General features: G+C 48.6%; 1 protein-coding gene across 2 annotated transcripts; it reads left to right on the forward strand.

Annotated features, from left to right (window-relative positions):
- Positions 1–1,023: 1,023 nt before the first annotated feature.
- Positions 1,024–22,677, forward strand: DNPEP (aspartyl aminopeptidase). 2 transcript variants are annotated; one of them, XM_084804954.1, is made up of 15 exons: positions 1,024–1,100; positions 1,275–1,353; positions 7,167–7,255; positions 7,443–7,556; positions 8,824–8,949; positions 13,477–13,607; positions 14,294–14,378; positions 14,684–14,791; positions 15,221–15,298; positions 16,397–16,480; positions 17,435–17,595; positions 19,830–19,869; positions 20,876–20,977; positions 21,448–21,615; positions 22,515–22,677. In XM_084804954.1, exons 1-15 carry the CDS (start codon positions 1,095–1,097, stop codon positions 22,563–22,565), a joined length of 1,422 nt encoding a protein of 473 aa, XP_084661080.1. In that variant the 5' UTR covers positions 1,024–1,094; the 3' UTR covers positions 22,566–22,677. The 2 variants fall into 2 exon arrangements, with proteins under 2 accessions (XP_084661080.1, XP_084661088.1); XM_084804962.1 differs by having other exon boundaries at positions 14,687–14,791.
- The last annotated feature ends 4,590 nt before the right edge of the window (positions 22,678–27,267 follow it).

Genomic DNA, 27,267 nt, shown 5'->3' on the forward strand with positions numbered 1-27,267 from the left:
GAAACCTGCTCAGGCATGTCCATGGTGAGAGCTATAGCATATAAGCATTCCCACTTTGGTCACTAGGCTTGATTATCCTTGCAGAGTGGTACCGGGACTCCGGGTGAGATAATATAACTTGTTTCTTTGTTACCTGTGTAGATAGGTACAGAAATATTTACTCATGTGTGCAGTGTAGTTTGGTTGCATGTTTTTATAAAGCTTTGGGCCTGCATTTCAAATCTGTGCTCTTTTGAGTTGTAAGGTACCTTCCTGTCTTTCAGGCCAAAGAAACATTTGGGTGACTAAAGGCCATGCTGACTGGGGCATGCTGGGCATTCTAGGACATTTTTCTGTCTAGGCACGCATAGGATTGTGCCCTAAGAGGAGATCCCTCCTGTGGCATAATTCCCTGGGCAGATAACTGCCCATAGGAAACTTGTCACCCTCACTACAGAGTGGATGGCCTTTTATTTTCTATTTCACATTTGTGGCTGTAATTCAAACGTAAGGTTATTACATTTGCAGTGCACCCTTTTCTCATGAAACTCAAAACAGTGTACAAAATACAGTTCCCCTCCACATATTTTATCTCAGGGTGGATAAAATCAATTATTTAAACACACACACAGAGATTTGTCTAAAAAAAATTACATTGGATTGTTTAAATACCCCCCCCCCCAATTTCTCATTTAAAGGATCACAGTACACGGAAGACAAGTACGCATGCAAAGAAGTCCGTGAAAGTCATTGGTGAGAATACACGAAAGATGTGAACGCAGGACAGCAAGCGGGAAAGATGGCTTGCAAGATGGTCCCCTAAAACGGTCTGAAACAATGCAATGGGCGGGACAATTGGACTGAAGTTAAGCAGGCTCGGCGCCGATCCGCGCCAGGACGGAAGGACTCTTGGGGACTTAGCGTGCACCGTTTTTTCCAGCTTAGAATCAACCCCCCGGCCGTTGGCCTCTGCAGTCCTCCTCGGTCTTACCAAGGGCCGCCCCTTCCCTTCTCGAGTCCCCAGCAGGCCGAGCGAAGCGGGGCGGAGCCGGGGTCGAGCTTGGCAAGGCCGGCAGGCAGGCGCAGAGCAGGGCGCGGCGCAGAACCGCGGAACCATGCAGGTACGATAATGCCTCCCGCGCTGGAGCCGCATCCAGTGGGCAAAAATGCCGGGGCAAAGGGCAGCGGCCTATACTCCGGCTGGGGATCTCTCGCTGGCGGGGCCGGCCGGGCCGGGCGGTTCCGGCGGTGGGGCAGAGGCTTCCCTGCGTGACGCGGATCGCTTCCCTTCGCAGGCGAGCTCCAAGCAGGCGGCGCAGGCGGCGGCGCAGGAGCTGCTGAAGTTTGTCCACCGGAGCCCCTCCCCTTATCACGGTAAGGAGCAGGGGACGGCGGGGCTTTGGGAGCTTCGGCCCCCGGGAAGCATTTTGGCTCCTGCCCCAGTACCAGGGAGCACGAACGGAGCGGTGGCCTCCCAGAATCTGCGCTGGGCCCATTGCCCTGCCTCTGCCTTGGCGACTTCGCCTGCTCGCTGCCCTTGGGCTTTGTCGCGCGTAGTTTTGAAAGTGTATTTTTATATTCTCTACCCTTCTTTCCATCATGGGACTGAAGGTGGATTCCCACCCAACACGGACCAGACCTAAATCTTTAAGGAAGGATGCGGAATCCTGTGTCTGCAGATCATACCGTGGGACGCTGTCAGACTTTTCCCCTGCGCACATTTTAATTCAGGGTGGATAAAAATTGATTATTTAAAAACGACAATAACCAGATCTTTTTAAAAAAATTAAATGGGATTGTTTTGAATTAAAAAACAAAACAAAATGGCTTATTTAAAATAACATAGGTGTCATTCCGCAAACTCAGATAGCGCTGACAGAGCTCCGCCGAATCTTTCAGTTGCACAAGCACTTGTGCAGCCAGTTGCACATTATGCTTGCACAAGTGGTTGCACAAGTATGAAGCGCACCGCACTTGCACAAATGTAGCTTTAGTTGGTAAACTCTTGCGTATAGTTCAGAATCTGTATTCTGGTAGCACAGTGTTATTTGCACTAGTCTAATAACACAGTTGGATTCTGCCCATACTTACAATTAAGTCACATCATAAACATGCTAAACCTACACTTAGGGAGCAATCGTACCGGGATAGGCAGCCGCCTATCCAATGCAGGGCAGGAGAAGCGCGGAGGTGATCGTCCCCTCCGCGCTTCAGCCACCCTGCAGTTGTGGCTAGACATCCGATTTCGGCTGTCTAGCCATGTGAAGGCGGAGTGGGAATTGGTGGCCGGATGACACATTGGATGTGTCCTACCGGGTTTCTGACTTCCCCGCCCTGGCATGCCCCCAGGAATGCCCTGTTTTGCCTCTCCGTGCTCCTCTTCTGAGTGCAGGGCCCTTCTGAGCTGCCTGCAAGGCAGTGCGGGAGGGGGTGAAGGTCGGTTCTCAGGGAACCGACCTATCCTGTGACTGTCTAGCTGCTGACTAGCGGCCATAGGATTGCGCCCTTACAGTCTCAAAAAATCCTGAATTAATGGCACTGTCACACCCATACACACTGGTAGGGAATTCAGTCAAACATGGGCATTCGTTTTAGATTTTCATCTCATGAAAATGGCTTTGCCCAACCTAACTACCAGCTCTTGCTTCTTGAAATTGCTGGGCTTTTGGTTTCTATTAGTCTAACAAAAGTTACTTGTGCAAAGATACAGACTGGATAGGCTTGTTATTCCATGGTTTTCTGGTGGTGGAGCTGGGCCAAGCAACATAAACAAGTTCATTAAGAGAGAAAGACAATATAGCAGAGTGGATAAAAATTGGTCTTTTTTTAAAAAATCAGAAACTTTGGATTTTTAAAAATTTAAATTGGATTTTTAATTTAAAATGTAAACATTAAGGGCACAATCCTATGCATATTTAGACAGAGAAAAGGCCTACAACTCCCAGCATTCCCCAGCCAGCATGGCAACCTGGGGAATGCTGGGAGTTGTAGGCCTTTTCCTCTGTCTAAACATCCATAGGATTGCACCCAGAGGGAGAAATCATATGTGGATCAATGCTCGCCTCCAACCCCGGGGGCAACCGTCTATCCGGTGCAGGGTGGGAGGAGTGGTGAAGACCGGATCTCCTTCTCACTCCCCCTGCCTTGCTATTGTGGGTAGACAGGCAATTTCAGCTGTCTAGCTGCGGGACCGCGGAGCATGGGAAATGGCAGCCGGACAATGCATAGGATGTGTCATACCGGCATTTCCAACTGCCCCAGCCTGCCCCTGGGAACACCCCGTTTTTGCTGCTTCGTGCTGCTCTCACAAGTGTGGGGCCAATCCATGCTGCCTATGAGGCGGTACAGGAGGGGGTGGGTGTTGGTTCTCCGGGAACCAACTTATCCTACGGCTGTCTAGCCACTGACTAGCGGCCATAGGATTGCACCTTAAGGGAGCAATCCTACCAGGATAGGCAGCTGCCTCCGAACTCGGAGGCAACCGCCTATCCAATGCAGGGCAGGAGAAGCATGGAGGGGATTGTCCCCTCTGCGCTTCAGCCGCCCTGCATTTGCAGCTAGACAGCCGATGTGGGGAAGCGGCTGCTGGACGACATGTTGGATGTGTCGTACCAGCATTTCACCTTCCCCGCCCCGGAACACCCCTAGGAATGCCCCATTTTCGCTGCAGACTGCACTCCTCTTTGGAGTATGGGGTGTTCCGAGCTGCCTGCGAGGCAGCGCGGGAAGGGAGGGAAGGTCAGTTCTTAGGGAACTGACTTCAGAGTGTGGTCTCTGAGGTCGGTTCCCGGAAACTGACATATCCTATGGCTGTCTAGCCGCTGACTAGCAGCCATAGGATTGTTCTCTAAGTGTCTCTTAAATAATAACTAGGTTAACATTAAATAATGTGGATATAAACATCTTAGCCGTATGGTTAGTCTCTAAACTGAATCAATGCCTCTACCTGGCACTGAGGTAAAGGAGGCTTTTCTATCCAAATGAAGAACCAATCTGAACATTTCTCAGATACGAATATTTGCACGCTACCCAAACATAGGCATTTCACTTTCACCGGATGAAGATAAACACTTCTAGTCTGCCCAGTAACTATCAAACCTTGTTTTGACCTATTGGTCATGGGCATTTCATTTTTGTTTCCTACTTAGTTTTTGTGAGGGCAAGGCTGGGCCAAGACAGAGTGAAGCAGAAAGGAGCAATCCTGGAAAGAAAAGGAAGACAAAATGGTCCAGTGTGCATCTACCTGTATTCCCACACTTGGGCTGCAATCTGTAACTACTTGCCTGGGAGTAAACCCCATTGAATTTAGAGGAACTTATTCCTGAGTAGATATGTATAGGATTGCACTGTTAACCTCAAACTGTCATTGGTGCTAATCATACGAAAGACTGTATATGGGAATATTTGAAAGACGTTTTCATTATAGGTTAAAAAAAAAAAAAGGAAGCCAGCAAAATATATACAGTGAGACAAAGAGATGCAAATCCTGCTTGTAAGAAGGAAATGGTGTAAATCATACTCTCTTTAGTTGTAAATTAACGTGGTTTAGTGGTCAGATCCGCACCATTGTTCAGGAAATATATCCAAAAGTTTCAATGGGAAGCTTAATTTAAATCAGTGATTTAAATCAGACTTTTTTCTTCCTCATTTAAATTATGATTTAAATCAGTGTTTTAAATTGCTTTGATTTAAAATTTTAAATCAATCCACGCTGCTTCAAAGCACACCCTCGGATTCTTTATAACCTTCCACACACTTTAATTAAAATGTACACTGTACATTGGCTGCAGTATGCGCTTCATTTTTAAAAATGGTGCTTTTCTACTTCCTATCTTGCATTGACAACCCTCACACATGCACACAAATAGTGCAAGAAAAGCTCAATGGTGCTTTTTACAACTCGACTGTATGTTTACTTGGAAGTAAGCCCCACTGAGGGTCCTTCCACACTTGCCTTTTTCACTAGCGTTGACGCTATTTGTTCACTTTCTTTATTCCTGCAACTCTGAACAAAGTTCCTCCCAAACCATCTGTATTTTACCCACAGTAGTCCCATTATGCCCCCAAACATCCTGGTTTTTAACTTGCCAACTTCTCACTTCAACTGCAGTGTGGGTAACTCTGCTAACCTGCCTTTTGTTGAACTGATCTGTCCTGGAAGACTGTAAGATTCCAGCCCCCAACCGCTTTTGCTCTCTCCTTTCTCAGCCTTTATAATTTTCTTCTGAACTTTGCTCTTTGTCTTATCTGCAGGCCAAGGCGAGCACTATCACACAGATGGCACTATCTCGATCTGTGATTTCAACTTAGTTACCTTTGCAGAGGCTCAAACAGCTTTTCCCTGATTTAGGGAGGCTTGTTAGGATAATTTTTACTATGCTTAAAAGTAGAGGATAGCTTATCTATCCTCTCCTCTTTGTGCCTACGCCTGCCTGTACCTTTGGTGCCTCTTCACTAGATGTTTATCTTCATTCACCAGTAGTGCTTGACAGACTCCCTTCTCCTGATGATACATGCTATCAATACCAGCTTTTCTCATCTATCTGCCCAAAATCCCATATCTTACCAATTCCCTTTCATGGCTGTGTTTTTTCTCCCCTTTTATTCCTGGAGATCTTGGAGAAATATGGAGAGGCTGCTGTACTCACCTACATGCATTTTGCTTTGCTCTCTGGCAGCGTAACTTCTGTCTTTTTTTAGCGTTCCTGATAAAATGTTCTTGTGCTTTTTGTTTACCTTTTAAATTTGCATTCTTTGTCCTGCCACAGAACCAGCAGCCCTTGAGACAAAGAACAGCACTTCCAATGGCCAAAGCAAAATATATGGGAAAGAGACACTATGTTTGCAGGATGAGGTCTCTCCTGCACCAAATCCTTCTCTTTATTGATGGGATAGTGACCCTGTTTCCACATCGCAACAACCCACAGTTTGTTGTTGGGTTACAAGGCTGGGTTGTTCCTTCCCCAGCAACCTGCGATGCCAGGTGTGGGTGTCACAGGCAACACAGCAGGAGCAGCTGGCTAGCTGAGAGCCAGCTCGCTTGCTCCGTTGCTCCTGCTCGTTCACAGCTATCCAGGGTTTGTTTAAATGTGGGGTAGCCATGACGTGCAAACCAGACTGCTGTGTCAGATGATCACTGAGCTAGCATACACACTCATTCCTTTCTTAAATTACACACTTAATCTTGAATCAGGGACCTCACAAGGGAAATTTCTAGAGGAAAAGCTTTGGTTAATAAATGCTTTAAAAGGATAGACAAAACAGGGCTTCATCCTGGAGAGCATTTTAAATTTAGGAATCTAAGTTAGAAACTGTATTTTGTGTGACTTTTTTCCCCTATGTAACTTCTTCACTTCTGTCTAGTCTCTCCCTCCCTCAAGTGGCTATCTTACTTCCCTTAATCATATTTAATCAGTGTTTGCCTGGACATTGAACTCAAAGTGCTGTGAGCAGAAATGAGTTGGCAAACCCTCAATGTATTGAGTGCAGAGCCAGCAGCAAACCCTAAATATCCCTATGAACAACTGGCAGCGGCAGCAAGGATGGGTCCCCTGCAGAAGGGGGCTTGGGGCTGAGGTTGTACTTGTCACTAGTCCTAGAGCAGGGGTGTTGAACCTCAGGCCTGCAAAGCAAATCTGGCCTGCTTGGGTCCCCAATCCATCCCAGATAGCCACACCCCCTTTCCCCTGATCATTGATCGTTTGGGGTTTTCCCAGCATTTGCATGTTTTTCCCCCCACTCTTAAAAGGCTGAAATCCCTTTCCTGGGATTACTAGCAGTAAGAGCTTTAAGCTAAAATATACCGGTGTTTTTGGCCCCACCCACTGCTGGAACGCAGCCTGCGAGAGCTTCTCCGAAAATGAATTTGGAAAGAGGTTCGGCACCCCTGTTCTTGGGTAACCAAGTCAGGGTGGTGACGGAACAGTGTGATTTCCAATAGCTAAGGGAGTGCAAGTGGAGCTGGAGTTGCATCGTCCTGATTTTCCGGGGGTGGAGTGGGTAGGTGGGACATGCACACGCTCAGAGTCCTGTGTGCAAAAGGGGGTTTCAACCCGGGAGTCCCATAGCTCCTGTTCAGGGGACCCAAATGGCTCTTTGGAGCCTACTCTGTTCTCTGCAGCGTGTGCTTGCCCAGCTGCATAGATCCCTGCCCCCTTCACGACTGCTTGTGTTCTGCCCTCCTGCAGTGGTGGCTGAGTGTCGGAGCCGCCTGCTTCAGGCTGGCTTCCAGGAGCTGAAGGAAACTGAACACTGGGATATCCAGCCTGACCGGAAGGTGAGGAAAGGGAGTGGACACACCATTATGGGTGGCCTTCTCTCCATGCTACTGATCTGTCGTTCTGATTAGAGCAGGGGGCGGGGCGTGGAGTTGAGGCTCCTGCCAAACATGTCACCTGAGGGACTGGGCAAAACACTGACTCCCCCCCCCCCCGCCTCCATTCTCTGCTCTTTTCCCACACTAGTATTTTGTGACCAGAAACTACTCCACGTTGATTGCCTTTGCTGTGGGGGGCCGGTTCCGGCCAGGCAATGGCTTCAGCTTGATTGGAGCCCACACGGACAGTCCCTGTCTGCGGGTAAGTGGTTACCCCACTCTTGCTTGGTATTGCCTAGCATATTCTTTGTGCTCTTGGCTGGATTTTCCTTCTGTTTCCCTCCCATTGTCTCAGTCCTCTCTTTCACCTCTCTCTGCCTGCATGGACTTGCTGTGAACTTGGCTTTATATACCCAGTATGGCTTCAGTTGCTCTCCTGCCTGTGGCTGTGACTTTCTGTATTCCAAAACTGTGGTAGGTTTGCACCGCTCTTTTGACAATAGTTAGGAGGGTTCCTGCTTATGCAGTGACAGCACATATTCTTTCAAATCCCATCTCCCTCTCACTAAAAACAAAGCAACACCAATTATATTAATTTGGTTTGTTAAAGATAACATGTCAAGGGTTAGTATCCAACACTGGCTTTCCACTTGCGCTAATGACGCTGTGCTAGCAGAAACCAATGCTGGTGCAGTGGGAAGAATAAGGCATAGGGCGGGTGCTCCAGAGAGCGGATGCCTCACTCAGAAGGATTCTCATCGACCCACCGGCATCCCAGAAAGCTGTGCCTCAATTTGCAGTAGTGTGGCTCTCCAGAGAGCCTGCCTGACTCAAATGCCTTGCTCTGAGAGGTCCTTCATCAGAGCAAGGCATTCTGGGTAAGTGGCCTTGGAGAGTGCCTGTTGTCATGGCCTGTCTATCTGGCACATGCTCTGGCACAGAATATCAAAATCAGTGTGTCTTTTTATTGTAGCAAATCTCACAGCACAAGCTTAGCAGTTAACACTTCTTATAAATCATATAGCTAAAGCAGAAGCTATAGGCACATTGTTTAGTTCAAGAAACAATTCAGGGCTAATAACTACAACCGTGTCAGAGATCAGTCCAGTGATAAGTTTTCCAGGTCAGGATCTCTACATTTCAGAATCCAAGGCAAGGTCATGATAATCAGGCAAGAAAACATCCCAGGCAATTTAAGACATGGTCCAAGAGCAAGTTACAAAGTAGAATTTACACACACTGGCAGAGATCAGTCCAAGAATAGATTCTGCATTGGAATCTCCACAGTATGTGTGCCAAGGCCGACCAAAGACCAAGGATCACGATAAGTCCAGGCGTGGGAGCATTGTGGGCTTTTAAGATGACACTCCCAACACAGGCTCGCCAGCCCTTGCTCCAGCTCCCTGTAACAGTTCCAGGGCAGACAAGGGTCTCAAGTTTATCATAAGTCCAGGGAAGTCCAAGATTGTGGCGCTGTCTGTGTGTGGGCATGTTGGATGTACAAATGCGTGTGCTTTTGTGTCACCTAGGTGAAGCGCTGCTCGAGGCGTAGCCAGGAGGGCACAGTCCAGGTGGCTGTGGAGACCTATGGAGGCGGCATCTGGAACACCTGGTTCGACCGCGACCTCTCCATTGCTGGAAGAGTCATTGTCAAGGTCAGTCCTGCCTGAGCTACTGGGCTATGGCACTATGTGGCTTAGATTCTCAGACTTATACAGCCTGAAGAAAACTTAGGGCTCATCCTGTCCTACATCCAGTGTTGCAGCTGTGTCAGGTTATGCCCCTTTCGTATGTTACCTTAGCAGATTGGGAGCCACTACACCAGAAACAAGCAACTTGTGGCCCTCTACAACTCCCATCAGACCTAGCTAGAATAGTCAATGGTAAGGGATGATGGGATTTGTAGGCCAAAATCTCTGGATGATTGCCCACCTCTGGGCTTCTTCCAGTGCCACTCCACCAACATAAGAAGCCTGGAATCACCTGAGATGTGGCTGCTCTTCCCTCTCCCACCATTGCCGTGGGACAGGTGTGGGAAATAGCCCCTATTCCAGGCTCCCACAAGACAGTGTGAGAGTAGAGTCTCCATAACTCCTAGCCAAGATGTTGCCACTTGTTAATATATATTCCAGGGGCCCCCAACCTTTTTGGACCCATAGGCACATTTGGGAATTTGAGAAACTGCTGTAGGCACCACCACAAAATGGCTCCCATGGAGGATGTGGCTAGTCACATAATGGATGTGGCTAGTCACATTAATGGTCCCACACTGGGGACCTCTGATCATGCTGTCAAACTGAAGACATTAGTTGACTGTCTTGTTTTTTAAGCCGTTGATCGAAGAGTAAATTCTAACATGAATAGATGCATTCTGAAGATAATTAATGAAGTGAACTGAAGATGTTATGCTGCGAAGCAATCATGCTGTACGCATTGCTTTGACTGAGAGAGCTACAGCTAATAGTGAATACCTTTCACAGGGGACAGAGTCCATAAAAGTGTTAAACATCAGCACTTTTAATCTGCTGTCTCATGAATTACCTGATCAGTGCTTTCAGCCCTACTAAACTGGAATGTGCTCAGAGGACCTGGATGCCTAGCTACGCTTGAGTAGGAGTGGAGTCTGGTTCAAAGTGTGCAGTGAAACGTTTTGCTTGTGGTCCTTCAATCCCCATGAGGCAAACCCCAGGTTTTAAAATATTGTTTGAATAGGATGCAAACTGAGTGACTGAGAAATAAAAGTTCTGATGAAAGCAGGATGCTTGCATTTTGTTGTTTCCTACAACACTTAAGGCGCATACCTACCTGAACATAAACCCCATTGAACAAAGTGGGATTTAATGCATAGGATTGCTCTTTTAGGATGGTTGAATTCCCTTTAGAAATAATAAATGCAAGTGGAGAAACTCATGCTGGGCATGGGGAGGGAGGACGGGCGGGGTTTAATTGCTCATTTACTAGGAAAGACTCTTTGTTCATGCTCAGAGGTCTTCTCACGTTCTGTTGCTTAACAAGCAGTGAAAACAACTTCTGGTGCCGTCTTTGCCAGCCACTTTAGAATATGTGAATGCACAACCGAAATACAAGCATGGCTGTGACTTCCAGGAATGTTCTTTTCCTTTGTTCTTCCTGGGATTGGACAGTTTCTTCTCTGAAGTTATATCAAGGCAGAAATCAGATGCCAGATACATTTTCCCCTTTGTGTTTTTTCCTTTTTTGTAAAAAATAAAATACCCAGTAGTTCAGAATGCTTATTTTGTTTTCTTTTTACCTATGATTTTGAATGCTCTGTGATTTAAAAATATTTTAAAGTGTGTGTTCTATAAATAAAATCCACTTTCCTATAGACTGGTGGATTAGTAACTTTTTGCAAGGCAACATACATCTAAAATATCTGAAACCAGAACACAAAATTGAAGGAATCTTATACATATTCAAGGCATCCAGGCGGAAAAACTAAGGATTGGATAGGGTGTATGTTTTATAGGATCACCCACCATTGCAAGACACACGCAAATGAATCTTGGAATGGTGAGTGAGTCTATAAATCAGGGGTGACCAGAAGGTAGATCTCCAGATGGTTTAGACTTCAATTCCCAGCATTTCTTACCATTGGCTATGCCAGCAGGGGTTCTGGGAGGTGAAGTCCAAAACATCTGGAGATCTACCTTCTTCTCACCCCTACTATAAAACCCTGTTGATTTAGGCCAGCTGTCCTAAACCAATGGCCATGCTGGCTGGGGATGATAGGAGCTGTAGTCCAACACATCTGGAAGGCACCATGTTGGGAAAGGCTTATTTAGGCTAAGGTTAAGCATTGCTTCTGTGCCCCTCTGGAGATTCAGGACTTTTTCTACCCAAAAGGGATGGAGTCCCACCAGCACACCTTACAGCACTCTCTGCCCACTCAGCCTAGGCTTGATTTTCATTTTGGAGGACCGGGAGTGGCTGCTTTTCATCTTGTCCCAGCCACAGCTGTACCAGCCAAGCATGTGAAATCATGTGTGGTTTCTTTGGTTTTGGATTCCCCTCCTTAGTTTTCCCTCCCACTTCAGGCCCAGCACTAGGTTTCCCACACCCTCAGAGTGGGCAGATCACCCATTCTGCTTTGGGAAACACTCCCCTCCAGCATCAGATCTACATTACAGCTGTGAGGATTGGGTCCAGTCTGCCAGTGGTTTCTGATGATTCCAATTCTGATTCAGAGCCGGAACTAGAACAGTTAGACCAGAGGGCCAGGGAGGAAATTCCCCAAGAGTCTCCAGTTTGGGGAAGAATCTTCCCAAGGCCTTGACAAACAGTTGGCCCAGGCCAAGACACCGCCTCCCCCACACCCCATGGGAAACCAGGTCCCCTCCGAGGAGCAGGAGGGGAAGGTGGGGAGCGACTTGGTCAAGGTGTCGTCAGTCCAAGAGGGTGGAGTTGGGAGTGGTTTGAGACACTCTGCCAGAATAGCCACCCACCTGAGCCAACACAGAAGGGAGCCACCTGAAGGGAGGGGCTCAATTAGCCTTTCTGGTCTTGCTGTAAGTGCCTATGGTCAATTTGGTGGCAACTTCTCTACCTTGCTAAAGTCTTCCCTAATAGAGAGCTCAGGATGAGCTGTTTAGGCCCCAGGGCAGTCATTGAGCTTCGCTGAGTCTGTATTGCAGAAAAGCATGCCCTTAGCATAATAAAGCAGCATCAACTTGAAATTTGAGTCTCTGTTTTGTTGATTGCAGAGAGAGAGGGCTACAGTCCTGACAACAGCCTTTCCTGCTAGGATTTCAAACTTGAGTTGAAACCTGTACTGTTGTTGGCTGAAGCTTATAGACCACAAGAGGAGGAGGAAGAAGAGGTCTTCTTGCTGTGATTTAAAATAATGTAGTTCCACAGAGCCCAACCAACTGCACTCTTGGGGATTAACTGGGTAATCTCTAGGCTGTAAGCCTAGTTTGAAGGCATTTGGAGGATTGCTGAGATCTTACACAAATAGCGAAGGTCCTACTGTGTTGAAGGAAGGGGAGAAGATGGAGGAGTAACAGACAAGTTAATTTTACCTGTTTATGCTTGCAAAGTCATTGCAGCCAATTATGAAATGTTGTGTGTAAGCACCTGCAGGGAAACTGTAATTGCTTGTAGCTAGCAGGAGTTTATTAATAGCAGGTTGTTTCTGAGAAGACCTGCAAGCTGTGATAGCTTGGAGAGACTTCCTAAAAGTTCCACTTTTGTTCCTAAAACAAAAACAATTTAAAAAAACCCTGGTCCTTGTGGTTCTAATAAATCCAAAAATGTGTTGGAAGTTTCTGCCAGAACGTTAGAAATCAAAGCATCTGGTCTTAGGGGCATGTCTTTCTGAGAAAATGCCTCCTGGGGAATAGCGTGTGTGAAGGAACCAACCTGTCAGTAGGCCAGTGTGACATAGAATTGTGCATTTCCATACAAATCATGACTCACTGAGGTTTTGAAAAAACAATAAAGCATCCTGCGGTACCTTAAGGACGAAGCCATTTATTCCAGCATAAGATTTCTTGGACGCTGTCCACGTCAATTGATGCATGGATGACGTGGACAATGTCTACAAAAGCTAATGCCAGAATAAATTTTTACTGCACCAAACGAACATGACAACCCCTCTGGAAATGGTGAGGCTTAGTAAGTTGACATGACCACAGCATTCACTGAAAAGTTTCATCTCTAAAAACAAACACTCAGGGCCGAAACAGTTGAGTGATACACAAGATCTGTGATCAGATCTCCTGACTTTAAAAAAAGAAAAGAAAAAGAAAGTAAACTGGGGGGGGGGGAAATCCTCTCATTTTGATCCAAGGTGTTAGAGGAAGGGATGATTAAACTCTTTCCCCCAATCCCAACAGGGCTAATACTGGGGGGAGCGGGGAGGGAGAGAGTTGAACATCAACCTTTCTTCCCCTACGCCCCCCCCATGTCACTGTGCCTCCAATCAAAACCAGATCCGACCCACACCCTGCTGCTTTAAAGTTGGGAGATCAGTCTGTTTTGGCCTTTGGGGCTGTTTTTGCTTTGACTGCCGCTTTTGCAGAATTGTTTACTGGAGCTGTGTCTGCTGGCACCTTTTCAGTGGTACTACCCCCCCCCCTCCAGTTATGCCTATCTTGGCACTGAATGCCTATGGTGCAACTACCCACTGGCTGCTCTGACATCCCTTCCATTTTTTATTTCAGGACTTGTCTACGGGGCGGCTGGAGCAGCAGCTGGTGAAGGTGGACCGCCCCATTCTCCGCATCCCACACCTGGCCATCCACCTCCAACGCAATGTCAATGAGAGCTTTGGGCCAAACACCGAGCACCACCTGTGAGAGTGTAAACTATCTCCATCTCTTGCACCCTGGTAGGAAAGCTCAGGTGCCAGCGCAGCCCTGACGGCTGGCCCCAGCCAGCACTTTAGGTTACCCAGTGCTGGTCTGTCCACTTGCCTTCCATCAAGGGAGTCCACCCCCGGGGAGCAATACTGCGGTCGGGAGCCTAATGACATAAGAGTTTCAGTTCAGTTTTATTGTTTCTAACCCTAGGTCATCAAAATATAAGAGGCAGAAAATATCCAGAATATTACAGAAGTGAAAACAAGCAAGTTAAACATAGATGAAAGACAGTGACTGATAATTCAGGGCTGACTAACTAAAATTAAGGCTAAACATTCCCTAGTCCTGATTTCCAAGTTTCTGTTAAGGAAACCAATATAAAACATACAAGGCTTAAAATCAAGTATTAAACAATCAGTTTTCTCTGATACAACCTAGTTCATCTGCCTTATAATGATAGAAGAAGGGCCATGCTGGGTGGGGATGGTGGAAGTCGTAGGCCAACCCACCTGGAAAGGGCCAGGTTGCTAAGACTGATTTAGGGATTCTCGTGCTGTGCAGGGATTTCCTGCATCCTTCCTTGGGAACCCATGGCTTTGTTGAGCTCTGGCAGATCTTTGGGCTCCAGTTCCTTTGAGTAGGACACAGCACTTAACTGCCTGCCTGCCTGCCTTTGCAGGGTCCCGATTCTGGCCACGGAAGCCCAGGAGGCACTAGAGAAGGAGGTTTCCATGACACAGACAGATTGCGCCTCATCTTTCCAGGTGAGTTGGGAAGTTTGGGCTGGGGGCGGGGGAAGGATGCCAGTGAATCAGCTGGAGGGGTGCACTAAAAGGAAAGGTCTGTATCGGGGTGGGCAACTTGTAGCCCTCCAGATGTTTTGGCCTAGAACTCCAATCAGCCCTAGCCATCATAGCCACTGGTGAGGGATCATGGGAGTTTTAGGCCAAAACATCTGGAGGGTCGCAAGTTGTCCACCCCAGTCTACGTTACTGGGAGGATCTGCAGTTTTCCAGGGTGCGACGTGTCTCTCGTCAGTGCCACTTACTTCTGACAATGCCATTTGAAGCAGAATCGTCACCCTCCAGCCTTGGTGTCCCTTCTGTGCTCCCAGTTGGAAGTGAAACCTGAGCAGGTGGTAGAGATGGAGCTGTGTCTGGTGGATACGCAGCCCCCGGTGAGTGACCTTTTTTCTTTTTTGGGTGTCATTGTGGGGCAGGGAATGGTGGCCTGTGGGGCTTATTTTTGTACAGGACAGCCTCTTTAAGGGCCAGGTTGATAGAGAGAATAAATTGTTTCCTAGCTCTGTACAACTTACCTTGAGAGCCTTTAACTACAAGGCAGTATAGAAAAAACTTTTAATAAATAATACATAAATGAGACCCTAAGAGGGACATGGAGAGAGGGAGAGAGAAAGAGCTGCTTATTCCAGCTACTTCTTCTGCTCTTGGGAGATGATTCTGGCTGTTATCTTCCAACGTGTTTGGAAACACACAGGCATACTGTGTGAGCCCGAGAGACGGACAGACAGACATTGGGAAGAGAGTAGCAAAGGCAGGGCTGGATCCATGTTGTTATTTTTTCCTCCCTGTGGCTCCTCTTCCAGGCACTAGGTGGCGCCTTCAGTGAATTCATATTCTCCCCTCGCCTGGACAACCTCCACAGCTGCTACTGTGCCCTGCAGGTGAGTACCTCAGGTGAGGGCAGGGCTAGATGTGATCCTGTTCTGTGGCCCTGTACAGCTTCTGTGACACCCCTGCACCAGAGGTGCAGAATCTCAGGCCCAGGGGCCAAATCTGCCCCCCCCGAGGTCCTAATCTGGCCCTCCAGGGTTCCCCAAATGGCCACGCCCCCTTCCCCTGGGCTCAGCCTCTTTCCCCCAGACCACCAGTTGTTTGGTGGTTTTCCAGCTTTTGTACAGGTTTTTTTTTCTCCCATTCTAAAAGGTTGAGATGCCTCTCCTAAGGCTTAGTTACCGGAAGGAAGAGCTTTAAGCTAGAATAGGCTGGTATTTGTGGTATTTCAGCCCCCTTTGCCTTTGGCCCTGCCCACCACTGGAACATGGCTTCCAAGAGTTTTGGAGAGTTTCTCTGAAATGGATGTTGGCCCTCGGGCTGAAAGAGGGCAGCTTAAGATCTGGGCTCAGAGGACGAGCGTCCTGTTGCTCAACTGTAAGAGGCTCAGGAGAACAGGGAGGAAGTCAAAACCTTGTACTCCCTGGGCGGGTACACTTTTCTAGATAGGTATCCTGCCGGGGATGCTTGTTCGGGAGCCATAAGTAGGCTTCCCTGCATTGTCAAGAGTGAGTACTGCTCCAGGCCCCTGGAACAGACACACCTGCCATTCTCTCCTTGCTGTTCTCTTCAGCAATGGAGCCTTACTGCTGGCTGTCTCCCTTCCCACTCCTGGGGAGTCAGCTCAGCCCTTTTCGGGTGGCATTTCAAGTATGCCAGACCCCAGCTCTGCTTCATAGTGGCCACACTTGCGGCTTTTTCCCCTCTGCTTTCTCTGGATGTTCTGGTAATGAGACTTCTGTGACACTGACTTAGTCCCTCTTCCCCCTGGTATTTCTCGGAGATGTCAACCTGTTCCTGGGCCGACATGTGTGTTGTGAAAGCGGGTTTGGGCAGCAAGGCATTGGAACCCAGTTCTCAGCAGAATCCAGCATTGCTCTGGCTGTCTGCTGAGAAACCAGCTTGCAAGCCAACAGAAAGTATTTCTGAGTGTTGCAGAGTAATACCAATCCTGTCAGCTGAACCTTTCCCCTTATCTGTCTCTGCAGGCACTGATTGAATCTAGTGAAGGGCCTGGAGCTCTTGCACAAGAGCCAAACGTACGACTGATTGCACTTTACGACAACGAAGAGGTCAGCGTGAAGGGTTCATAGCTGGCCAAGGCTCCTGTCTGGGTAGAAGGAGCCCCTCCTGTTCTGAGCTGGGCGGTGGTGTGGTGGGGCCAGGGCTGGCAGGGACGCAAGGCAGGCACTTTCTAATTAGCAGGGTTCTGTCGCCATCTGCCCCCCCCCCCCCGTCCCTTCTGAGCTTAGCTCTGATCCTCGCAGTAGCTGGGGGAAAATGGATGTTCCCAGCAACAATATATTGTTCCTTGTTGTAATGTAAAGTATTTTGGGTTGGGCTGGTCTTGAATGGGCAATTAAGACCCATTACCTCCTCAAAAGATCTGCTCCTAACAAATGAAAATGCCTAGAAATCATTTGTTGATTGCATCAACGCAGCTGCCTGCCATTTTGGGACTCTCCTTGGGGATGTAGCTACAGAGACTGTCACGATGAGCATCTGCACTTCCAAATCTACAGCTGCACAGCTGGAGTTGGGTGAAGACAGTTATTTGGAGAGTAGCTAAACCTGATGGGTTCGTGCAGCCTTCCCCAACCTGATGCCCTCCAGATGTGGACTACACCTGTACTGGCTGGGGGATTCTGGAAGTTGCAGTCCAGCACATCTGGAGTACACCTGGTTGGGGAAGGCTGGGTTAATGGGTGTTGTGGGGAAATATACTAGGAATAAGAGGCAGAACTAGGGGTGGGAAGAGGGAACAGATGCTGCTGCTCTCCAGAGTAGGATGGGAGATGAAATTCTGTCCGGATCAACAAGGCTCTCGGTGTATATTGTCTGTTCGGGTGTTTTTTACGTAAATGGCTTTTAAGCTCTGTATACTGTATGTTTACTGTTTTTAATCTTTGAAAACCACACAGAGAGCTTTGGCTATTGAGCAGTATAGAAATGTAAATAATAATAATAATAATTATTATTATTATTATTATTGGTGGCTTCCTGACTGACTTGCCCCTCCCTGGCAGGTTGGTTCAGAGAGTGCTCAAGGGGCTGCGTCACTCCTGTCTGAGCTGGTTCTTCGGCGCATATCGGCTTCACCCCAGAACCTGACAGCGTTTGAGGAAGCTGTGCCAAAGTCCTGCATGATCAGTGCAGATATGGCCCATGCGGTGCACCCCAATTATGCGTGAGTATGTTGCTGCACCCCACATGAACAAATGCACAAGCACTTGGCCAGTATTTTTTATTAAACATTAGGCATTGTTACATATGCTGGCTGGCTGGCTGCATAGGCTTGGAGTTTGGGATCTGCTGTTGAATTCTGCTTTCATTTAGAACAAAAGAAACTCTAGCCCTCATGGTTGTATAAATGCATTGTATCCACTCTTAATCCTATTTAGAGCAGACCCACTGAAATGAGTGGGACTTAAGTTAGATGAACATTGGATACAACCCCATGGATAAAAGTTTTTTACAGAATAATAAAATTGTAGGACACTAGTGCAAGCTGTCTGACCCAACCTTACCATTTCTCAGACCTGAAAAGTCGGAGTGGTCAAAAACATCTCCCAGTCAGGTTGGGCTTGCCTGTAAATCACAAATGAGCTGACTGAGTCTGTACCCCCCCACCCCCCACTATAACTCAGCAGGTAGATGATTCCTCTAGCCCGCTGATTGGAATTTCTGGGTCCCCAGCAGTTTTCTGATAAAGGACAGGGCAGGTGGATGAGGCAGAGGTGGTAGCTGTGTCTGGCCCCTCGATGGCAAACAGCTCCTCTCTCCCCAAACTTCATCGTGGTTGTGGTTTGACATTTCTTAAGGCATCATATGGTGGAAGCTGATGAATAGAACTGAACATAAAAATGTAGGAACACCCATGTTGGGTCAGAGCAAGGGTCCCTCTAGTCCAGCATTCTGTTCACACAGTGGCCAGCCAGCTGCCCATGGGAAACCCACGAGCAGGACATGAGTGCAACAGCACCCTCCCACCTGAGTTCCCCAGCAACTGGTGTACTTAGGCACAGTGCCTCTGTTACTGGTAGGGATGTACGAAAGTCACTTACCTTTTCACAGGGGTGCTTCGCGGTGGGGGGGAGGCGCTTCGTTTCTCCCCCCAAAGTTCAGGCAAGGGGGGGGAGCCGTCCCGCCTCGCCCGGCCGAAATTCAGGCCGGGGGGGAGGCTTCCCGCCTCGCCTGGCCGAAATTCAGGCTGGGGAGAAGCGCCCTGTCTCCCCGGCCGCGAAACAAAGTGTAAAAAACAAACGAACAAAAAAAACCCCGTGATAGGCTACGTAATGATTAACGTAGCCTATCATGGCTAGATTTCCAAAGTCAGCCGTGATAGGCTACGTAAATCGTTACATAGCCTATCACGGGTGACTTCGAAAGAAAAAAAAACAACGTGTACACAAATGGCGGCGGCCTATGGGCGCCGCCATTTGCGTTCCTTATTTGGTCGCGGTAGTCTACGTAAAGATTTATGTAGACTACCGTGACCAAATAAGGAACGCAAATGGCGGCGCCCATAGGCCGCCGCCATTTGTGTAGGCACTTTTTTTTTTCAAAGTCACCCGTGATAGGCTACGTAACGATTTACGTAGCCTATCACAGCTGACTTTGGAAATCTAGCCGTGATAGGCTACGTTAATCGTTACGTAGCCTATCACGGGGTTTGTTTGTTTGTTTTTACACTTTGTAATGGCGGCGGTGGCAGCCGGTCGGAAGACCGGCTGCTGCCCCCGACGAAAGGCTGACGAACCGCCGCCGGGACCCGCCGCCGGGAGGGGCATTCGCCAAAGGTAAGTCCCACCCTGGGGGGGGCGGGGGGCGGAGAATTTCACCGCCGATTTCGGGGGGGCCGAATGCGTTGGCGCTCGGCCCCCCGAAGATTCGGGGAGAAATTCTCCGCCATCCCTAGTTACTGGAGGTAGCACATACCATCAGGACTAGGAGGTGCTCTTCTGCCTTGGGAGTTTAGATTGTATTTGTCCCAGATGCCACGCCCAGCCCTGAATCCACCCACCCACACAAATTATGCCCCCAGGCTAGATGCAACTCCCAGCATCACTGTTGAGACAGTTGCCCTCATCCCCTCGCTGGTATCTTGCACTAATAAAGCTCACTTATCACGGAAGCGCTCCTCTCCCACCCACCACATACAAATGGCCTTTCCGTTCTAATAAAAGACCTCTGTGCATAAACAGGCACACAGCAGCCCTCAGTGATGCATCGAAAGTGCCATTCCAGCACCACTAAAATGGCCTCATTTTAAAACCGCTCCCATGCCTTGAAATGATTATACCTTTTCTCTCATTAGTTCCAATTTTCTGTCCTACCCCTGCAATTTTGATGGATGTTTTCAAGCTGCGGGCGGGGGGGGGGGGAGCTTTAGCTGGTCTCATTTAATGCTCCTTTTTGCAGGGACAAGCATGATAAAAACCACCGTCCAGAGTTCCATAAGGTAAGTGACAGGGACTACACAGCAATTGTAAAATGTTGAAAACTAAGACAGGCTGTCAGCAAATGGGGTCCTGAGTGGCCAGGCAAGGGCAGGTTGAACCAGGCAGATGCACGACTCACTCCTGAAATGAAGGCTATCTCTCTCTCTCTCTCTCATTTTAGAGCCAGGGGTGTGTGTGTGTGTGTGTGTGTGTGTGTGTTTCAGTTAGATGATACGATGGTTTTGAATAGATTCAGAAACAGGGAGGGCTCACAGGAGTCATCCCATGTGACAAAGATTTGTGTAGGATTTAAGCTTTAAGAAACAGTTGTGGGGATTTTGCTTTTGCAAAATATGGAGAAGTATGCCAAAGGTAATAACCTCAGTTCTTGGAAATAATTATTTCCTTTTGGGCATGAACAGGAAAAATGATCCCGTTTAGTCACAGGGTGGGGAAGCAGAGGATGAAGAGTTGGGGAAAAGTACACACAACATATGCTTAAGTATCCTTGCCTCCCATTATGGGAAGATAGATTTGTCCTTTCCATAGATTTCATGGTATTCGTATATCTTATCCCAGTGAATTATCTTTGAATGTCCATGGGGCAGGTGTGTTGTTCCAGGGCTTGGGAGATCAGGTGGCAAGCCTTGGTCCAGTTCTGTGGTTGGGGGCCGCAGGAGGGCTCTTGCACATCACAAGAGACCCTGAACCAGAACTGAGGGACAAATATCAGAAGCCAGAAGGAGGCCCCTGGAAGGCAGAGTCCTAGCCCGGCAGCAACCTTGCCCTGGAATTATGCTGGAGTTCTGTGGTTGGTACAGATGTCCATCAGAATTCTGCATTAATCTGAGGCAGGATCACTGCAGGGCTAGGCCTCTGCCTTCCAGGGGCTTTCCTTTGGCCCTCTTGCATCCTTCCCTCACTTCTGGCTTGAGCTCTTGGAGAGCAGAGCCTGCTTTTGAGGCCGAGTGGGCCAGATCCCCTGGGTTTTAGAATGTGGAGCCTTCCTCTCTCTCTTTTGCCCAGGGACCTACAATCAAAGTGAACAGCAGCCAGCGCTATGCCTCTACTGCTGTCACCGAAGCATTGATCCGTGAGATTGCCAGCCGTGTGGATGTTCCCCTGCAAGTACGCGTGGCTCTTCTGCTTTAAAACGGCCTCCAAAGTGTTCCCTTGCACTTGAGGGCCACTAGGGGGCAGCTTTGTAAACTGCTGAGTCTTCTTCCATAGGGAAATGGGGGAAATGGTACAATGCGCTACCTCCCTGCGCAGTGGATTTCATAGCCAGCGTCCAATGGGGCAAGTTGCCCTTCCTGCTAGGGGAGAGGAGACCGGAAACTGTGGGATTTGGGGGTTAATGCTAGGGGGAGAGCTCCTCTCTAATTGGAGATGTTTTGATTCCCTGGCTATTTCCTCTTGCGTTCCTCAGTACGTTGAGGGTAATGACACTTTGGGCCCGTGGCTGTTCCTGGCTGCTGGGGTTGGGCTTTCGAGTGCGAAGAGTCTTGTCCCCAAAGACCTCCACTCCAGTGGTTCTCTCTGGGCAGTGCAAATGCCAGGCAACGGTTTGCTCCCCCTTTCATTCGTGCCGATTGCAGGAATTCATGGTTCGGAATGACTCTCCTTGTGGCACAACCATTGGGCCCATCCTGGCCTCCCGCCTCGGCGTGCGCATCCTGGATATGGGCTGCCCGCAGCTGGCCATGCACTCCATCCGTGAGATGTGCTGCACCTCGGGGGTCCTTCAGTCCATCACTCTCTTCAAGGTGGGCAGCAGCGCTGCTGGTTCTGCCCAGAGGGTGGGGCAATGTCACTTGGGCAGGGCAATGGTGTCTGCATTTATTGACCATTCTATTTATGTATTGCATTTACATCCTGCCTCTTCTTCGTGGAGCTCTCCGCTCCATTTTATATTCACAGCAACCCTGTGAGATAGGCTAGGTTCGGAACATAGGCTGCTGCCTTATACTGAGTGGGTCCATCTCGCCCAATATTGGGTCCATCTCGCCCAATATTGGGTCCATCTCGCCCAATATTGTCAACGCTGACTGGCAGCAGCTCTCCTGGGCTTCAGGAAGGATTTCTTCCTAGCCCTACCTGGAGATGCCAGGGATTGAACTTGGGACCTTCCATATGCAAAGCAGGGGCTCCACCACCAAGCCATATCCCTTCCCTAAAGAGGTTGAGAGAGCGTCTAGCATGGGAGGCAGATCCCCTTCACAAACAAGCTTTCTTTTGGTGGGTCTTCGCTGTCAGATTGGAAGTGGGTATGGGAGGTGGGACGGGACAGTGACATCTGTAGAGAGATGAGGCCAGTGGGAAAGTCCAGCAGGGTAGGGGGAACAAAGTGCGAGAAGAACTTGGCAGGCGGGAGCAGCATTTTCACATGCATTCAGATCATAATCCCCCCTCCCATTCCCCTGGGTTGAGGGTTGGGCCCTGCTGCCTCCCACTCTCTTATCTCTCCCTTGTAATCTTGTCTGTATGTTACCATGGCAACGATGGTGGCCTTGAGTCAGTGATTCGTTTCTATGGCAACATTGTGCCTCACGATTCTCTAGCTGCCGTGGTGGCACCATCATGTGTGTGTGTTGAGAGCTGCCCTGTTTTTCCCCCCTGAGGGCACCTCTCCCCTCTGACCCTGACTACCTTTTCTCCTTCCCAGGGCTTCTTTGAGCTGTTTCCAGTGCTGGATCAGGGGCTGCTGGGCAACTGATGGGCATCTCAAATGCAGGAAGAGGCACCCCCCTCCCCTTCATGAGGCTGGATAACAATTAAAGTGCATTTACACCGGTGGCCTCTGTGTTGTTCGGGGGCTGCGGACAGATTACTTCTCGATGGTTGCGTGTTTTTTTCTTTCCAGCTGTGCTCCAAGCTGACACCATAAGCCTGCGTATGGCAGGAGGTCCTGAGTCGGAGAGCATGTGGCATTGAATAGCTTGTTCTTGCATGTTTGCCATTCATAGAAACTGTGGTCAAGGCTGTGGATCCCCCTTTAAACGTCACTGTCACCTCAATGCAGCCTCCAGCTTGGGGCCTTCAAGGTGTGTTGGACTGCAAGTCCTATCATTCCCAGCCAGTGTGTTGGCCTGCAAGTCCCATCATTCCCAGCCAGTGTGTTGGGCTGCAATTCCCATCTCTTCCTGCTGGCCGGGGATGATGGGAGTTGCCATCTCAAAGTATTTGGAGAGCACCAGGTTGGGGAACGTTGTCTTACTGTTTCACAAGGACCTTGAAATTGTAGATAACATTCCAGTGTTGATAAATGCCAAATGAGGCATACTTGAATTTCTCATCCCACTCCCACATCCTTTGCTTGCACACTGGTTGGGCTCTGAATTAGCTACTACCCTGTGTGAAGTTGTTCTCTCAAAATGTCAGTGCACGATGTTGCTGTCCAAACAATATATAAGGAGCATGTATGCAAGACTGCTTTGCATAGAGCAGGGTTGTGCTAACGGACTTTCAGCACTATTTTCTATACGCATTCATGGTAGCAGAAAGGTGTCTCCCCCCCGCCCCCGCCCCCCTGTTGTATATTTTGATCCCAGGGACCAGTAAAGGCAAACTTCCTTGCTCAGGCTTGTGCCAGTTGAGTGCCTAGGAATTTGGGATTTCCCCCCCCCCCCCAGACCTCCTTATCTATGAGGGGAGCAATAGTTCTTATCCCAGCTAGGGACTGAAAGTACAGACTCTGGTCTAAACATATAATACATACATGCCTTAAGTAGATCCTGTGGTGTTGTTCCTCTAATCTCACACTGTGGGGTAATCAAAGTGGAGAGGAAGTAGAAAAGAGCACACACACACTCTGCTCAGCAACCTGCTTGTTGTTCAGTCGTTCAGTCGTGTCCGACTCTTCGTGATCCCATGGACCATAGCACGCCAGGCCTTCCTGTCCTGCGCTCTCTCCCGGAGCGTGCTCAAGTTCATATTCATTGCATCCGTGATGCTATCTAGCCATCTCATCCTCTGCCGTCCCCTTCTCCTTTTGCCTTCAGTCTTTCCCAGCATCAGGGTCTTTTCCAGGGAGTTTTCGCATTAGGTGGCCAAAATATTGGAGCTTCAGCTTCATTATCTGTCCTTCCAATGAGCAGTCAGGGTTGATTTCCTTTAGGATGGACTGATTTGACCTCCTTGCAGTCCAGGGGACTCGTAAGAGTCTTCTCCAGCACCACAGTTCGAAAGCATCAATTCTTCGGCGCTCAGCCTTCCTTATAGTCCAGCTCTCACAGCCATACATTACTACTGGGAAAACCATAGCTTTGATTAGACGGACCTTTGTCGGCAAGGTGATGTCTCTGCTTCTTACTATGCTCTCTAGGTTGGCCATAGCTTTCCTCCCAAGGAGCAAGCGTCTTTTAATTTCATGGCTACAGTCACCGTCTGCGGTGATCTTGGAGCCCAAGAAAGTAAAATCTGTCACTGCTTCCATTTCTTCCCCTTCTATATGCCAGGAAGTGATGGGGCCAGATGCCATGATCTTCGTTTTTTTAATGTTGAGTTTCAAACCAGCTTTTGCACTCTCCTCTTTCACCCTCAACAAGAGGCTCTTGAGATCCTCTTCGCTTTCTGCCATTAGGGTGGTATCGTCTGCATATCGGAGGTTGTTGATAATTCTCCCAGCAATCTTAATTCCGACCTCTGATTCATCCAACCCGGCATTTCTCATGATGTACTCTGCATATAAGTTAAATAAGCAGGGTGACAATATGCAGCCTTGTCGTACTCCTTTCCCAATTTTGAACCAATCGGTTGTTCCATCTCTGGTTCTTACTGTTGCTTCTTGACCCTCGTACAGGTTTCTCAGGAGACAGGTAAGGTGGTCTGGTACTCCCATCACTTTCAGAATTTGCCACAGTTTGTTGTGATCCACACAATCAAAGGCTTTAGCATAGTTTCTTCTAATCTTGTACACCATTTACTTCACATCTACACATAAGCCTGTTCTGTTGGAACTGAATACAATCCCAAACAGGCTCTACTGCCCACCCTCTTACGCCAGGGGTGGGCAACTCGTGGCTGTCCAGATGTATTGGCCTACAACTCCCATCATCCCTCAGCATTGGCTGTGCTAGCAAGGGCTGATGGGAGCTGTAGGCCAAAATACCAGGAGGGCCACAAGTTGCACATCCCTGCTCTGTGTGGAAGGCAGGGCATCCCATTATTGGTTGCGGTAGGGGAAAGTGCCCAGCTGCCTGTCCCTTGCCAGCCAGCAGCCAGAGCCCTTGTGCAAGCACGGGCTGACTGATCTGCTCTGGACAGTTGGCTGTCTCTTATCTTCCAAGGTGAATTTAAACACCTCTGCTACACCAAACCTTCATGCTTCCTTTTTTAATTGTATACCTAGTTCTCCCTTTTGTATCTCCTCTTTCTGAACTGAACAGAAGGGTTGAGGAGGTGGGAAACGACCTCTCCCTTCTGTAGTCTGCTAGGCGGTGAAACCCATTAAGAGTTCTTGCTGTTCCACCTAAAGTCAGGCTGGAAGGAAACCAAAAAGCACATCTTGTCCAATGTTCCCCCTTTTGCTCTACTTCAGCTAAGAAAATAGAAGTTTTTTACGTCTTTAATGTGAGAAGTGTGCTAGTCCTTTATGAAGGTAAACAACACTGGAAAGAATGAAGTAAGAATAGCTTTACTCCTGCATCATACAAGAGGAGAAGGTAGTAGCTGATGTTAAATTGTAGCTCTTCCCCCTGGCAGCTCCTCAATCACTAAATGATCCTTTGAAATTCACTCTGGAGAATGGCCAAGGCAGCAACTAAAAAATTAGGCAAATTCATGCAAAATCTGATCAGTGGTTAGGCGCAGAGCCTAAAAGACCACATCCTTGAGTTTAGGGCAGGGATGGGGAATGTGTGGCCCTCCAGATGAGGACAGACTGCAGTGCAGTCCATCATGTAGGGTGTCGTGGATAATACTGAACAGTGGAAGTAGCATTTGAAACTGGCCATTGACACCAGCGAGTGGGTAGACAATTGGGCTGGCTTCTCTGGCAAGCACAGTTTAGCCCATTTGGGGAGTGTGTTGGGCCTTCCCCATGGGGTTATTGGAGCTGGTAAGGAATAGGGAAGCAATGTGGGATAATAGAACCCCACAAGTGAATATGCTAAAGTGTCCATTTTGGGGGACTGGGGTGCCCTCATTTCCTGCAGTGCTGTTTGGTGTCCCCCTTTATGCAAAGACGTAATTTTAAGGCTTAAAACCATACCTAGCTGTGTTGGAGAAGAGGAAGCCAGCCATGAAATGAGACAAGAGTCACCAACTGAAATGGGTGGCTTCAAGCTGAAAACTAAATAGTCTGATCAGCCATTTACCTACCAATTGTTTAAGCAAAAATGGTTCGATAGGGCACAGCTCACTGGAGGCCAGGGAGTGAGCATGTATGATGTGTTCCTCCTCCTGAGAATATTTCTAGCTTTCTGCTTTGCAATAATGATTAGCGATTTGTTTACATGGTCAGGAGCAAATGCAAATAGGGGCTGCAGCCCGATACGGTGTTTCCAACAAACAAGAATTGGAGGTGCAAGTATTAAGGGATGCTGTCCTGTGAGAAATGGTGCTATAGCACACCAATAGGAACCAGACTGATCCTGCATAATCCATCTAGTAGGCTTCCACAAGGTATTTATTTATTTACAATATTTATATACTGCTCCCCATCAAAGATTTCGGAGTGGCGAACAACAAGGTAAAAGAACAAAACCCCGTAATTAAAACAAAACATTTTAAAGGAACAGATTCTTTTACAGATATGAAGAGTCTAAAAAAGCAGGTGAATGATGAGATAATGCCACATTGGGGGTTCCCTAAAATAGACCTTTTGAGTAAGACTGTTGGACCTGTAGGTCACCCTTTCCCAACCTGGGTCCCTCTAGATGTGTTGGACTAAAACATCATTCCCAGTGGGGACGCTGAGTTTTTGTCCAGCACTTCTAGAGGGCACCAGGTCGGGGAAAGCTGGGCCCGCATGAACCTGCTTTGAGGTACAAAAGGAAGGATTGGTGGGGCATAAAGCGTAGATGTTGCTGAATGTGAGATCTGCGAGAATGGAGCGGGGTTGTGGATTTATAACGGGCTGTTCCTTTGGGGTTGCTTCTTTAGGAGGATCGTGGTGGAGGTTTCGGCCGAAGTGTAGCCAAGACCTAGCCTGTGGATGACGCCCGCCTAAGGGAGGTGTGCATCACCAGTCGCTTACGCTTAGTGATTGGTGCGAGTCTAAAAAGCATCAGCGGCAAGAGGTGTGCGGGCCAGCCCACCACTGGGGTGTTCGCACAAATGGTCGGAGGAGGACGCATAGCGTGGATTTGGGAGCGCGGTGCCGGGGGGGGGGGGGCTGCCCTGCCGTGTGGAGGCGTAACTTTCTGACGGCGGGCGTGGCCGTGGGTGGGGTGGGTTGGCTTTTCGGACAGAGGCGT

This window comes from Heloderma suspectum, chromosome 1 (genome assembly GCF_057233095.1).
Source record: "Heloderma suspectum isolate Gila_16-S chromosome 1, 16-S_ref, whole genome shotgun sequence".
Lineage (NCBI taxonomy): Eukaryota > Metazoa > Chordata > Lepidosauria > Squamata > Helodermatidae > Heloderma > Heloderma suspectum.